At 42.2% G+C, this 15471-nt stretch overlaps 1 protein-coding gene across 3 annotated transcripts in view; it reads right to left on the bottom strand.

Moving 5' to 3' along the window:
- The window catches only part of Rictor (RPTOR independent companion of MTOR complex 2), a 107689-nt gene extending 93056 nt beyond the window's left edge, over positions 1 to 14633 (bottom strand). For 2 of the 3 annotated variants that reach the window (XM_027401347.2, XM_027401348.2), the window contains exons 1-2: positions 14502 to 14633; positions 14293 to 14340 (exon numbers count right to left, since the gene is read on the bottom strand). In XM_027401347.2, the coding sequence (XP_027257148.1) occupies positions 14293 to 14340; positions 14502 to 14550 (97 nt within the window). In that variant the 5' untranslated portion in view covers positions 14551 to 14633. Of the gene's footprint in view, positions 1 to 8234; positions 8344 to 14292; positions 14341 to 14501 lie in introns of those variants that run through there. The other variant, XM_027401349.2, reaches the window with a different exon arrangement.
- Positions 14634 to 15471: the final 838 nt, after the last annotated feature.

Below are 15471 nucleotides of genomic sequence, written 5' to 3'. Positions count from 1 at the left end.
TCTGGCCGTGCTAGCTTGCTTCCTGTGAGCTCGATCTGGCTTGTGTTTTGGACTAGTGTTTACCTGAATAAAGAAGTCTTAGCCTCACTGACTACAGTTCATCTTTGAGCGAACCTCTGCAACCGATCAACACCCCACCCCAAAGCAAAAAGTGCTACTCATAATGATGGAATGGCTAAGGAGAAAATATTCGTGGGGAAAGCTAAAATATAATTTAATTCCTAAGGGTTCCAAATCCATACCCTACCAGTGTTATGGTATATCTTCTATTGTCCTTACTGTTAATTCTGGAAAGATGGTAAAAGGTTAAACCCATGAGATTTGGTACAAGAAACAATAAAGGTTTTGAATGTCATTCTTCTCTCTCAATACCAAAGTGACCTTTCGAACAAGTTATTCACTTCCTTGTTTTCTTCAGCAGTCACCTAAGTATGCTAGTTCAAAATTCCTAGGCACACACAAGACCAAACAAGCAATCCTTCCCTCAGTTCCCAATACACAACATGATTTATTTCTGCTATTTCCCCTAAGCACTGCCACTATCTTGTACATCAAGTAACTAGAACAATGCCAATTAAAATATAAACAACATTGAGCAAATACTCAATGGCCAAATGGTCTGAGACAAAAGAAAAAGGGTAAGTGTGGTAATATTTTATGATCTAACAAATAAAGCTTGCCTGAAGATCACATTGCAAAACTAGCCACACTAGCTACTCACAGAGGCCAGGCAGTGGTGGCATACACCTTTAATACCAACATTCAGGAGACAGAGGCAGACAGATCTCTGTTAGTTTAAGGCCACTCTGAGCTACATGAAATTGATACAGTCTAAAAGAGAAACAGAGCTCACACAAAGGTGTTCCCAGTACTTGGAGGCACATGCCTTTAATCCCAGCACTAAAGAGGTGGAGCCAGGAAGGGATATGGCTGAACATAGAGAGGAATATAAGGTGGGAGGAGACAGGAGCTCACTGCAGTCTGAGCAGCAGTTAGTCTGAGACAGCAGTCTGAAGCAGGCCTTCTGAGGAAACAGTCTGAGGAGCCGTGGATTCTGAGGCAGTCCAGGGATGCAGGTTGAGACAGTCTGAGGACAGAATCACCCCCTTTGGTCTGAGCACTGGCAGAGGTAGGAACTCTAGTGACTGGCTGCTCTGTTTCGCTGATCCTTCAGCTTTCACCCCCTAATAGCTGACTCTTGAGTTTTTAGTAAGACCAATTAGAATTCAAGCTACAGGTAAGAATCTCACTGAAATTGTAGAGTAGTCCAACCTGACTACGACTACCACTTTTATGTGTAAATAAGTAAATGAATTAAGGAATTGTTTTAAAGGCAAGAACTAAAGTTATTTACTAGAAATTAATTAGTTCTAGCTCATTTAATATAAAGCTTTATGAACAAACATAAGATGCTGAACAAAGAAATAAACTATGAACAGTCTATGCAATGGAAGGATTTCATAACAATGATGGCAGACTCCTGACTTATGTGCCAGCTGAGTGGGTTAGCATATACCAGTAAGCCTAACCCCTGGGAGAAAGGGGCATTGGATCACAACTTTTATGCTGAGCATGGTAGCATATACCAACAAATTTAGCACCTGGGAGAAGGTAAAAGGATCACAAGTTCTACAAGAGACCTGGTCTCAATCAATCTATCAATCCATTCATCAACCAATATCTCCTAATTATGCACAAAAATAAACATTAGATGCTGGGCATGGCAGTGCATGTCTACAATTTCACCTACTCAAGATACCGGAGCAGGAAGATTTTAAGTTCAAAGTCAGCTTGGGTAACATAGCAAGGGATATCTCGTCTCAAAATAAGAATTTTAAAAAGAAATGGAAGACTGGAGGAATGGCTCAGTAGATAATAGCATGTACTGCTTATCCAAAGGACCTAAATTCAAACCCTAGCATCCACTTTCAGGTGATTTACCTTTAACTCTAGGGAATCCAACACTTCTGATTTACACAGGTGCCTGGGCTCACATATGTGCACATGCACACAATTAAAAATAATAAAAAATTAAAAAGTAAATAGTCTTTAGACCCCCAGTGCTGGTAGATGCATAGAAAACCCAAGACACTCAGAAAACCAGTGTGCATAGTAACTCCAAACTCCTCTATGTTGTTTCCAAGAAAAGAAAAAAAAGGAAGAAAAAAAAAAAAAGTTCCTTTGTGGTCCTGCTGACATTCCAGAACACAGTCACCAATTTCACTCCAAAGGACTGGGAATGCCTGGATCCTATGCAGTACACATTACATAAGGAAATAACATTAAAGAACTACAGAAATCTGAACTCCACAGGTGAGGAACACTAACTATAGGACTTTGGATGTATACCAACATTGGTCTCTTTTGAAGAATATTAGACAGGAGCCTCTGCTTTACATGAAGACTTCCAGATTCCTCAAAAAACTGGGGTGGGGTGACAGAGATAACAAAATATTCCTATTTTTTTCCCTTTTCCCCTCTTTCTTTAGGTAATACACACCCTAACTTTAGATTACTGGTAATTATAGGAATTCTATGGTCTAAAATACTATGCCTGTATCTAAAATCCAATTTGGCCTTAAACTTGTTATATAGCTGAGGCTGGCTTTGAACTTATCCTCCTGCTCTGCCACCCAAGTACTGGGATTGCAGACATAATTCTGTGACTTGGTATTAGTCACAAAAGGAGCTCAAGATATGCAAGTTGAAAATTCATTCTCATATATCTATATGGACAAATGATGTTCTAGAATAGAATACAATGGCCTCTCTTCCTACCAAATACAGTACTGGGTCAGATATATCAGAGATTACTGGGACAAGTGTCCAAGCAAGTTGTCATGTTTTATTTTCCAATAGGTAGATATGACTGCCTCAAAGTCATACTTGGTTACCTCTCTGGATCAAAGGGAAGAGCCCTGGGATGAGCTGAGACAAAGAGACAATGGCCTTGTATCCAAGCAGGCAGAAATGAAGTAGAGGGCACAGCAAGGTGCAAAGGTCAAGAAAGAAGCCAGATTGTAACACGAATAGTGTGAAGCTCCACTTGTAGGAATGACTGTTTACAAGTCTAGGTTTGCTCCTCCTCTCCCATTAGGACACCTCCTGCCCTGTTCACCATCCTGAGTCTTCATTCCTCCAGTGATTCCCCAGCATAGTCGTGACAGTCCTCCCCTGCAAGTGTGGGGGTCTGCATGATCTGACAACTTTCATCGTTTGGAGCAAGGGGTACCTCTGGAAAATCTATGCCTGGTTTTTAACAAGCTCTGTTTTTCTAGTGTCTTTTGTATACTCATTGATCTTGTCTCATCAAAATCCTTTATGAAGAGCTAAATGGCTTTACTGTGAATTTTTTCTCCCATATACTGACTGTCAATTATTCACAATGCTCTTCATGGGTATACAGTCACAGGCAAAAAGTGAAGATACTTAGGAGTAACAGAACCCTAATGTTCATTCAGGGATTCACAGGTTAATGATTTATTTTTATTTTATGTGTCTGAGGGTTTTGCCTGCATGTACGTACATGCGCTGTATGTGTGCCTGGTGCCTGCACAGGCCAGAAAATGGTGTTACATCCCCTGGAACTGGAGTTATAGATGGTTGTGAGCTGCTGTGTGGGTGTGAGGAACTAAGCCTGAGTCCTTTACAAGAGCAGCCAGTGCTTTTAACCACTGAGCCACCTCTCCATCTTCCTTGTTTTGCAATTCCTTTTATGTGTTTCACTTTTCAGATCTAAGATTCCTCTCATCACTTCTTAATAATTTTAGCATTTAACCTACATATTCCAACTAGATGGAATTATATAAATATGCATGCTAAAAAAAAAAAAGGCTGGGGTGGGGAAAGTGGGGGGGTATAGTGGTGCACTCTTTTAATCCCAACACTCAGAACTTGGGAGGCAGAGGCAGGTGGATCTCTGTGAGTTTGAGGCCAGCTTCATCTACAAAACGAGTTCCAAGGCAGCCAGGACTACACAGAGAAATCCTGTCTCAAAAATGAAAGAAAACAAACAAACAAACAGACTAGGCTATTAGCCCAGTAGCCGAACACCTACCATGTACAAGGCCCTGTGTTCAAGTCCCAACACCACAAAAACTAAATAAACATTAGGTTTATAGATAAAACATACCTTACCCCAATCCAGACATATACCAATACCCTAAGTATACCATTTCCTGACAATATATGCATGTTTACAACATAAAGCCAGATGTAGGGTACACACCTGTATGCCAACACTTAGGAGACTGAGATGGAAGTCTGCATTTGAGATTAGCTCCTGTCTTAAAAAAGAAATTATACTTTTTCTCTGTGGTAATTTTATAATGTGAAAACAATTACTGATGTATGTGAAAAAAATCTTCACTAATAAAAAACAGAATTTAAAAATAATAAAACTATGAGAAGAAACAATAAAAGCAAATGTAACTGTTTTTAACCCAGGCTCTCCATATCTTTTTGTTTCCATCTGAAAATTCAAAACTTTTTTCTTTTTTCTTTTTTCTGGTTTTTTTCAAGACAGGGTTTCCCTGTGTAGCTTTGGAGTCTATCCTGGCACTCACTCTGGAGACCAGGCTGGCCTTGAACTCACAGAAATCCGCCTGCCTCTGCCTCCTGAGTGCAGGGATTAAAGGCATGCGCCACCAACGGCCGGCCCAAAACCTTTTTCTTTTTTCAAGTACTTTCTCTCTTTTTGCTAGGGAGAAAAGAAGACTGAAACAAACAGCTAATACCAAATTCTCCTGTAAGAAAGGAAAACTGCAAACAGAGAAATAAAGTATATAAAGTAATAACCATTTTAACGCTGAAGTACTCTTAAATTTAATACATCAAATATAACTAAAATTGTATATAAGAATTCCATATAACATTTGAAACTCCTTGAGCATGGCTTCCTTTGTACTAGCCTGTGTCATTTAAAAACACCACCAAGAATAGTCTAGCAATAAAACCTCCAGCGTAACAAATAGCTCCAATGTTCAGCCACTCCATCACCACCCAGTATCACAGGAGTTAACCCAGTATCACAGGAGACAAATATTTAAAAGAACAAAACCACTTCTTACAAGACATATGTTGAATAGTAAGTTTCACAATATTCTATAGTCCCCTAGCCACACACGAAACTACAACACAGCTCAATGTTGGAGCTCATGTAACCCAAAATGCACCCACCACTGAAGTCTCTCCCCCTCCCAACCAGCAGGAGGCAGGTGGTAGGGATGGTACAATGTTAGGGAGGACATCAGAGGCTTATGAGTGGAAAAAAACAAAACAAAAAAACAAAACAAAACAAAACAAAAAACCAGAGCAATTAAAAGTTTTAATACACCAGGGATGGACCAAGCACGGAAATAATTAGCACTACTATTTCAAGATGTGATTTTCCAGATCTATGTAACTACTGAAAAATATATGCATGTCCACATTTAAAGCAGTTAAATATCCCTTTCTCTGGCAAACTGCTCCTTTTTAAGTAACTAAGTTACTTGGCAATCTCCTTTGTTTACAGCTCCTGTGCCTCTTCACTCTCTATTCATTATGAGAAACACGTGAAATTGTACTGGATTCAGAGCAAGATTACTAAAATCTCTGCAAGTGACAATTCAAGTCCTGTTTTGGTAACCCAATACAGCAGTCATTTCACCAAACATTATTTACCATTTGGTAGCAGTAAGCAAGGTCTCTGGAATTAACAATGCAACATTGTGATTTTTCAAGATAAATGTCTCTTTGCATGTATTCATTTATGCATTTTGTGTGTTGGGAGTGTACATGTGCATGCTACAGTACATGTGTGGAGACCGAAGGAAAAATTACTGGAGTCAGTTCTCTCATTCTTTCATGTGGCTTCCCAAGATGGAACTCAGGCTTGCCTCCAAGTCAAGTGCCTTCATCCACTGAGCCATCTTGCCAGGCCTTAAGGATATTAATTCCAAACCATCTATCTCATTGATAGGTCATTTGCTTAGTAATAGTAATTTCAGTGTAGAAAATAACAAAAGTACTAGCTACCCCACTTTAGTCTCTTTATTTCCAGGTTGATCTCTTTAGAAATAAGGTTGCTAAACCCACAGAGCCCCTTGAGCTTGCACTACCCAGTCAATAGCATACTAAAGAAGAGGAAGACCCACAGTAATGGAAGAAAAATCACTATGACGGGGCTTGGAATGTGAGCAATTATATACTCATTCATCGTCACAAGTATGCAATTATTTCATTGTATACTTCAAATCTCTCAATCTAATCCAGCATTACTTTCAAAGGTCAAACAAGCCCAAGCTTAAAACATAAAACAGTCTTCAACATTTCAGGAGAACACCTGTCACCAACTTTCCCCAACACTATCTCAAATACTGAATGATTTGCTAGCAAGATTTTACTTCTCAACCAGGCATGGTGGCACATGTCTTTAATCCCAGCACTCAGGACTCAGAAGGCAGAGGCAGGTGAATTTCTGTGAGTTGAAGGTCAACCTAGTCTACAAATCCAGGACAGCCAGAGCTGTTATATAGAGCAACCCTATCTCAAACAAAACAAAACAAAAAACAACAAAAAAATATTTTTGTTCTCAAGTTTGTTTTGAGTTTTAAAGCTTCCAAGCCTGCTGTGGTGGCAAAAGCTGACATAAAGAAAACCACTATACATCCAAATTATTCAGTACACTAGTGTAAAAAAATGGAAGTCATTTTAGATAAGTCTTTAAAATACAAGTTAATTTTTGTTTAAAGTCTTCTTAAAGTCTCTGTTATATTCACCTGGCTCTATAAACAGGGGACACTTAAGGTACCAGCAGCATCTTCTCAGTGTTCTATCAATTTCATCATTACTAGGTGCACGGCACAGTGCATGAGGTTATTAGATGGAAGACACACAGGAATATAGAGAATGCTCATGTTTGGATTCTTTGTCGACCTATTACATTGAGTATGGGAATGTTATTTTTAGCTGGTACACATAATTATTTCCCATTTACTTTGGCACCTGCATAATTCTATATGCCCTTCAGTGTACAGATAAAACTTTCAGTGGGCAATTCTGTTTAACTTGGCTACACTAACAAAAAAGTACAATGATATCAAAACTGTGGATGATTAAAAAAGCTTAACAGTTAGTTACCTTTCAATCATTCCTATATTGGTGTCCTAATAAACATAGTTAGCCAGTCTGCTTTCCTCCACTCTTCCGAGAGGGAAAAAGATGACCATGTAATCTTCCCAAACTACACATAAAAATAAGTATTAGGATTATAGATTTAGCACTCTCCTATCATCACTTTTCTAATGCAGGTGAGAGTAGACTGTAATTAGATGGGATAGAAACACACACTGTGCTTTTCATTGCCCTATTTTCTGGAGCTTGAGATTTGGGAGGCTGAGAGCAAATCACAGCAATGGGTCACCTGACTGTAACACACATTTAAAGTGCTATGCAACACCACCACTCCAATACATAGTTACTATGATTTATGAGACTTTATCTCACCATGATTTTCACAAGGTTCTGACTGCCTTCTTTTTAACCCTTCAATAGCTGACAGTGATCATCTGAGAATCACAGAGATGGAAGTGAAAGTGCTATATGCAAAAGATATATGCATCACAGAGGTAAAAGGACTGAAAGCCAGAGGTTAAACAGCCTGCCAAAACCGGTCTCACATTCAGAGTAGAACCAAGTTCTACAGACCCCACCTTCAACACTACAGCTTTCAGCCCCACAACTGAAAAATTATCGTAGATTATACCTTCATTTTCACCTGTTGGCCTCTTCTTAAGGCGCCTATCCACGATATGCAGTCTTCTCACATTGTCTTGGGATACTCAAATCTTTAACTCTCCATTTAGGAGATGAACAGTTCAGCAGCAATGAATGAACATACTTAGCCTTTGTGAACTCCTCTACTCAATCCCAACTCACACTTTGTGTGTGTGTGTGTGTGTGTGTGTGTGTGTGTGTGTGTGTGTGTGTGTGTCCATTCTCCCTACACCCTGTACAAAAATACTCACATCATAAATTAAGGTAACAACTACTAGACATTCACTCCAACATTTGGTATAGTACTTCTTCCATGTAGCTGGTGCCATCAGTCACATGAATGCCTAACTGTCACGCACAGAAAGACTTCTTCTCTATTTTATAGCACTATCGATTTGGCTGTCCCACAGGATTGCAAGTGTCAAAGCATTGTTTTACTCTATTATCTGTAATTACATTCTATTCTTTTTACTCACTTCCTTCTCCATTCTTCAACTCAAACACCACTTCAGGAGCTGGGAACAAGCTCAATGATAAGGGTTCTTGGCTAGCATGTGCAAGGTCCTTCAGTTCTATCCCTTAAGCCTAAAAAAAATAGGATTTTATTGATAGAGTACTGGGAGTACATTCCTAGGTAAAGGAAGCTACATAAGTAAATATAAAATTGCATGCCACATTTAAGAAACAGCACTCTTCTCTGATTCAAGCAAGTGCCCTCAAATAGGGACATAATTTCCAAGGAGAAAGTAAAGGAATGGAGAGTCGGTGCTTTAGACCAGTAAACTAAGCCTTATTTCCTATGAGAAGTGTTCTGTATATATGAAGGACTGTGCTACACACACAAGGTCTGCAAACAGGAAGCTATACCTTGACTACTACAGTTGTAGTAGCACAGAAGAAAATACATAAATAAATTATGAAGGGCTTTGGATGCCAAGCTAAGGAATTTGAACTTTATTCTGCAAGCAAAAGTAAACCTTGTTTTGCTTGTATTTATTTTTAAATGAATGACAAAATCAAATCTGGATTTACAAGAAAATGATTCTGATTGCAATATATCAGAAAAAAAAAAGAAGGTAAAACCAGAAATAAAGTCTTTTTGTTGCTCAACAGGGAACAGACTATCAAATAGGTATTTCAAAGGCAACTTGGAGCAGTTTGTTAACAGGACTAAATGGATGAAGAGCTGCTGGTCTATAGTTTGAATAGAAGGTACTGACAGTTCCTAAATATCAGAATGTAGGTATACTTTTGGTTGCACAGTTTTACACATTCTAACTTTAAAATGATTATTAGATACTTAGCACTCTCGCTGGCCCTGTGACACTAGTTGAATGAAGTACATCTAAGTCTCATTGCTTTACAATTTCAAAGCTTTTATTCCTTGAATTAGGATGAACACAGCAAACAGTTGGTGAAAACTGAGCTAATTTACTACCTGACACAACAGTATTAATACAGAAGTCACAGCAAAAACAGAGTGTAGAATTTCAAATACCAGTGAGTTTTACTTGAGGCCATTCTCATATATTAAGAAAGCATTTTCCCTACAGGGGAGAGCCAAGGTAAAGAAAATGCTATGGAATAAAGATAAACTAATCTGCCTGAAGTCTTCAGAAAAGCAACCTTTCCAATCTTCATCTCTTTCTATCTTCAGCTTCAGTCCATGCCCACTCTAGTAACCTACCCATATGAAGGTACAGCAAATGTTTGTTAAGCATGTGGAAACTGAATTGACAGAAACGAAGAAACAAAAGGAAAGGGAAATAGTTCTGCACAGACCCCTTGAAGGAAATCTGGTCATAAGTGTAGTTACTCCTGGAAAGGAACAGATGCTGTGCAGTCCGACTCTAGGCAAGAAGTCTGAAGTGATTAAGGAATTCAGAGTGCAGGTGTGTCAGGCTTCACCTTCTTCTCTCTCTCTTTTTTTTTTTTCAAGACAGGATTTCTCTGTGCAACAGCCCTAGCTGTCTTGAAACTAGCTCTGTAGACCAGGCTGGCCTTGAACTCACAGAAATCCGCCTACCTCTGCCTCCTGAGTGCTGGGATTAAAGGCGTGTGCTACCACCGCCCAGCTAGGCTTCATCTTCTTAATAAAGAAATGAAAGTAGCTGGCTGTGCTTGCACATGTTTGTAATCCCAGCACTGAGGCCAAAACAGTAGTACTCAAAGTTCAAGGCTACCCTGGACCACATTGTCAGTACCAGCCCAGGCAAGGATACACAGCAAGAGTCTCCAAAATGGGGGAAGAGAGGAGTTTTAACAATTAAAAGTGGGTTTTCAACGGGAGAAAGCAAATCAGTTGATGTCCTCCTTCCAATAGGTCTTCGTTTCCATTTCTGTAGCTAAACCCCTGGTGTGCTCCTTCATCATTTCTCAAACCGTATTACAAGCCTTCTACATCGCTCCTCTGTCTACTGTCTTTCCCTTTCCAAAAGTGTGGCTTATTCTCCAGACAGCCCACATTTTCTTCCATGTTGACACTGTTTTTATGAGAAGCTTAGCCCTTTAGGTTTCTCTGGTCACCAATACACCAGATAATCACATTCTCCCATGACTGCTGTTGCACTAATTCTCTTCCTTGCCCGGTCTGTACTTATTGTTCTGTACCACAATCACTTCTTTATGTCAGCTCCAATAAACTGTTTAAAAGGAACAACATCCTTTTCATTCCTACTCCTCCAGGATTTAATTCAGTTTCTGATACATAATGGATTTCTGTCAATGTTTGTTTAGTTTAACTCAAGTGAGCAATTAAACAAATGACTAACCTCTCAACTGTGGGAAATTAGAAAACAAAATAATGTTCAAGTTCACACTATTTCAGATAGCCTTCTTGATCTTCTAAATACTAACAGCAAGCTGGATCATCAACATTTCATTCTTACTAATAATGGAAAAGTAAAGGGATTCAATAATTTAAAAAAATGTAAAACTCAGTTGTAGTCTTTAAAAATTTCATTTTAATAATCTCTAATACAGAAGTGTCCATTTTCTGGGAATACATTCTGAGCACTACACTAACAGGTTTACTCTAAAGTACACTGTGTCTTTTCGAGCCTGAGTCAGTACCAGAAAGGGATGTACTATAAAAGAAGAAAAAAGGCTATGCTTACTGTGGAAGTAGCTAAAGGAAGCATTTTGGGGTTTGCATTTGTTTAAAAAGATACATCTTGGTGTCAAATATAGCGACTATTTAATGGTATCAGTAGCAAATCGGGGACTTTCACAAATTAAGTAGAATAGGTTTCTGAACAAAACTGAAAGCAAGAATTACTAATAACTTTTAAGATTTACTAAATGGGTTCCTAAGTCAAAACTAATCCATCATCAATTTTTAATAGAGGCATTCTGTCATTCCACAGCAATAACACCAGTACCCAAACCAAACTCTCCTGGACCTCACCTCAGGAGACTCACAATACAAGTCAATCATTGTAACTAAAAACATTCTGATGTTAGGAAGAAAAATGCTAAGATTCATAGAATACAATGTCATACCTAATCCTAAGTACATACAACAAACTGTACTTTTGGTTAAACTTAGTTGTGTTTGTTTGTGTTTGTACATGACAAGTCTCATGTAGCCCAGGCTGGCGATCAGTTCACGATCCTGTCTCAATCTCCTAAATGACACTACCAGCATGGACCGCCTTGCTTGGCTAGGGGGTCTCTTTTGAAATGAAAAACGTAATTTTTCAGAAACAAATTATCTATTATCCAATACTCCATTTCAGATACACCAAATTAATAAAGTAGACAATAGTCAAAACAATAATTTGGAGCTTGGGGAAATAGCTGTGTCAAAGAAGTGCTTGCTGCAAGCATGAGAAATTCAATACCCAGAGCCCATGTAAAAAAAAAAAAAAATGCCCCTGAGATGCAATGCCCTAGGCTGTCCTCTAGCTTCCAAACAAACATGCACACATGCCTCCATATCTGTCCATGTACATGCAAACAATCACTTGCCATGCCTTTCTAGTATAATTTAAAGAATCACAATGCAGGGGAGCAACTAACACTAAACATTACTCATAAACAAGATTTTCTGCTGGGTAATCAATTAAGAACTACCTTCATTTACCTTTCACTTTCTTATTAACACTTTAAAGTTATTTCTTCCCCCAAGTTGGAGAAAGCACGAGGGAAGCAAAGTCTAACAACCTGTCCCAAATCCCCCAACTATTGTTGCCCCTGAGATTACAATCCAAAATTACTTGACTTTACAACAGTTCTCTTAACTATACATGGATGTCTCCTTTAGGGATTACCTCTATGTATAATGAACATGGTTGTCCACCTACCCAACAAACTTCTCAAAATCATCTGAAATAAGAGCAAACAATTCCGTAGCAATGAGCAAAACAAATACTTGGTTGCTCAAACTTTATCTTTTTGAGTATTGTAATACAATCCACAAGCAGCTGTCTTTCAGCTGCAACTCTGACTGCCTCACTGGTCTCAAATTATTACCAAAGTTTAATTCTTCATGTGTGTTCCACAAGCCTTTGAACAATGGCATGTTCATCAAAATAACACTTTCTCTAGTCAACAGTTTCACTATATCATGAATCTAACTCCTTTATTTTTCCATAAACTTATGATTTAGGGTTATCCTTCCCACGTGACTTGTCTCTTAGTTGTGTACAGCTTTTGTAATCTGCTTTAACTGGCTGTGTACACGTATTTGGAACTCTAGTACATTTCAGCAGGGCAAGTAAAAAAAAAAATTCTGAGAACTGATTATTTTTACTACACATAGATCTGTCTTTCCTAGTTAATACCGATGCTTGTATATGAGCTTTTTCTACAATCCCAAATTTTGGTACCAATCGCAGAAGTATCTAAAGGAGTTTAACAAATTCAACCTACTATACAACTATTTCCAACAGCACATTCAAGTAGGTCTTTACTGTAGGTACTAGGCTCAAGTTTACCTACGTGCTCTTTTCACACTATTGCTCTTTTCACACACAAATTAAATCACTGACCTACTACATAGTTAGAAAAGTGCAATGTTAAATCTCAGGTCAGTATTATGAACCTCATTAGAACGCTTGCTGGAAAAATCTACTTTGTATAAATTTTTCATGTCTACGTTATATTAAGTTCACAAATTTAAAAAAAAAAAAAACATTAGTCAAAAGCCTGCTCTTTCTCTATACTGATTCTCAAAGCTATCCACTGGGGGGTGGGAGGGAGATGTTCCAAATCACAAATCACTGCTTTAAATAATTGCCATTTCCAAGACTGCTGCACTGTATCTTAGGAAGGTTTCTGCCTTTGAAAGGGCTTGTTTACTCAAAACTTAACTTCCTGAACTATCAGAACCAAATACTAAATAACAAATATGTACTCATGTAACTGAAATCAAAACTAGTCTTTCAGTCTACACAGGAGTCTTAACAATACAAAAACTGAAACAAAACTTGGAATGCGTTATGCTGTCAATACAGAGATGGGTCTCCTAAACCCCCCCAACCACCAACTACTTTATTGAGTACAATATAGGGTTAAAAAACAACAACAAACGTGTCATGTAAAATGTTTACACCTTCTAAAAATAAAAAACAAACAACTTCCTAAGGCCTTTCACAGACCTCAAAAAGCGATTCTGTACAGCACAACTACTTAGTTACACTCTCTATAAACTACAGAGCTGTGGAGCAGGACCGACGAAATCTGTAGACCAAATCCTGTTTATGGAGGAAGAGAAAAGAATTTTGTATCTAGCTACTAATGCTTCAGCGAGACATTGTGGAATAATAAGCACCGGTCCGGTAGCCGGTGACCCAGGAAAGCAACACCGATCGCTAGGAGGACACAGTTCTTCAGACTACCACAACCAGGGCTTGCCCTGCAGAGGTGTAAACAAACCCATCTCCACTGCAGAAGGTACACAATGAACCTGCAGCGGAGTGAGGGGGCGGGCTCTAGCCAACTCCAGACGCAGCGGGCCGGGGAGAGGGAAGCAGCCGGGATACACGGCAGAAACCGGACACTTAGCAGTCACCACCGGCTCTCGATTTCACCGCCGACTTAGCAAAGCTGCGGGTCCCCGGAGGAGCGCGCGGACAGGGCAAAAGCAGTCACGCAGTCAGCAAGAACCCAGCAGGTCCAGCATCAGCTCCGGGGGACGGGGAGGGCAGGATGTGGTCGCTCTTCCCTCAAACATCCTCCAGTAACCTAAATAACAACGTCTGCCTCCCCCACCTCCTCCCCGGCCGCCCCCGGGAGTCGGGGGCCCGGGAGCGGTGACTGGAGCAAGAACGTTCCAGCGGGGGAGATGCGGAGAGCCCCGGGCCGCTGGCTGCGGCGAGGTCCACCCCGCGCTCCCGCGCTCCCGCAGCCGCCCGAGGCCCGGAGGGGCTCAGCCGAGGGAAACCTGCGCGGGCCAGGGGGATGGGCGCGGGCTCGGCCCTCGCTGCCCGCCGCGGGTCGCTGGCCAGCCGGCCGGCCCGCCCCATCCTCGGGCTCCGACCCCGGCCCCGGCCCCGCTCCCGCGCCTCCCCGGCGGCGCCCCGCGCGCGTTACCTCGGGTCAGATCCAGCGGGACGTTCTCCTCGCCGCTGTCATTCCGCCCTGCGCGAAACAGACACACAAGCCCCAGTTAGGAAGCATCGCAGGCCGCCGGCGGCCAGCGCCCAAGCTCGTTTCCCCCCACCCCAGGCCCGGGGCAGGCCGAGCACCGCGGCGGCGAGCACCGAGCGCGCGGCGGGGAGCGAGGGCGGCAGCAGGCTTACCTCGTATTCGGAGGTTCTTCAGAGAGCGGCCGCGGCCGATCGCCGCCATATTGACGGGTTTCAGTCACAACACCGGAAACCTCGCCCAATCGCGCGAGAACCCCTTCCCCTCCCCGCGCGCCGCTCCTGCCCCCCCTTCACCTCTCCGCCTCCCGCCCCCCCCCCGCGGCAGCGCCCCGCCCCTCGGCACGGAGACTCGTCCGCGGGCGTGGAGCACCGCGGCGCGGACCTGGGATGGGATGCGGCGCGCGGGCGCGGGGCGCGGGGCTGGGCTGGGCGTCCGGGCGCAGGCGTGGTGGGCGGCGCCGTTCCCACGGGGGATTCCCATTGATGTGGATCGGACTCGGCGCGCGCGCCGCGGTGGCCCGGGACTCGGGCGGGCGGGCGGGCGGCCACCTGCTGAACCAACCGCCCCGCTTGCACTCCCCGCGCGGCTTTCGAGCCCGTTTCCTTACTCATCGGCTCAAATTGTTTTTATTTGAAAGGGAGGTGGGGGCAGCGCGGTGCACAGTTAGCAAGGTCGCTTTGATCCTTTCCCAGAACCGCGGTGCTCCCAGTGAACACGTAACAAAGTTTGTATGCCACCCACGCTCTGACCATTGAGCTAAGCCACTCCGCGCTTGATCTTAGGCGAAGCGGCTCTCGGCCGGGAGGCTTTTGCGAGAGCGGGCGGCAGGCAGGGTGGAGGATTGCTTTCGGTCCGCCCGGCATCGGACGTGTAAGGAGTGCAGAAGCGGGCGTGCAGGGCGATCGTCCCCGCGCGGGACCGTTCCCGGGCAAGCGCCAGCGCCAGGAGGCCCCGGAGAGGGTTTCCTCTCCGCCTGGAGCCCCGGGAGGAGGCTGGGCGCCCCGTCCTGGTTTTCGGTTACTCATACATCACTGGCTAATGCAATCGTCGTCGTGGCTAGATTTTTTTTTTTTTAATCCATACAAGTAACAATTACTAGTTGTACGGGTTTCTAGGCGGTTT

This window comes from Cricetulus griseus, chromosome 2 (genome assembly GCF_003668045.3).
Source record: "Cricetulus griseus strain 17A/GY chromosome 2, alternate assembly CriGri-PICRH-1.0, whole genome shotgun sequence".
Taxonomy (NCBI): Eukaryota; Metazoa; Chordata; class Mammalia; order Rodentia; family Cricetidae; genus Cricetulus; species Cricetulus griseus.
The sequence above is the reverse complement of the archived record's forward strand: the minus strand, read 5'-3'. Positions and strand labels throughout refer to the sequence as shown.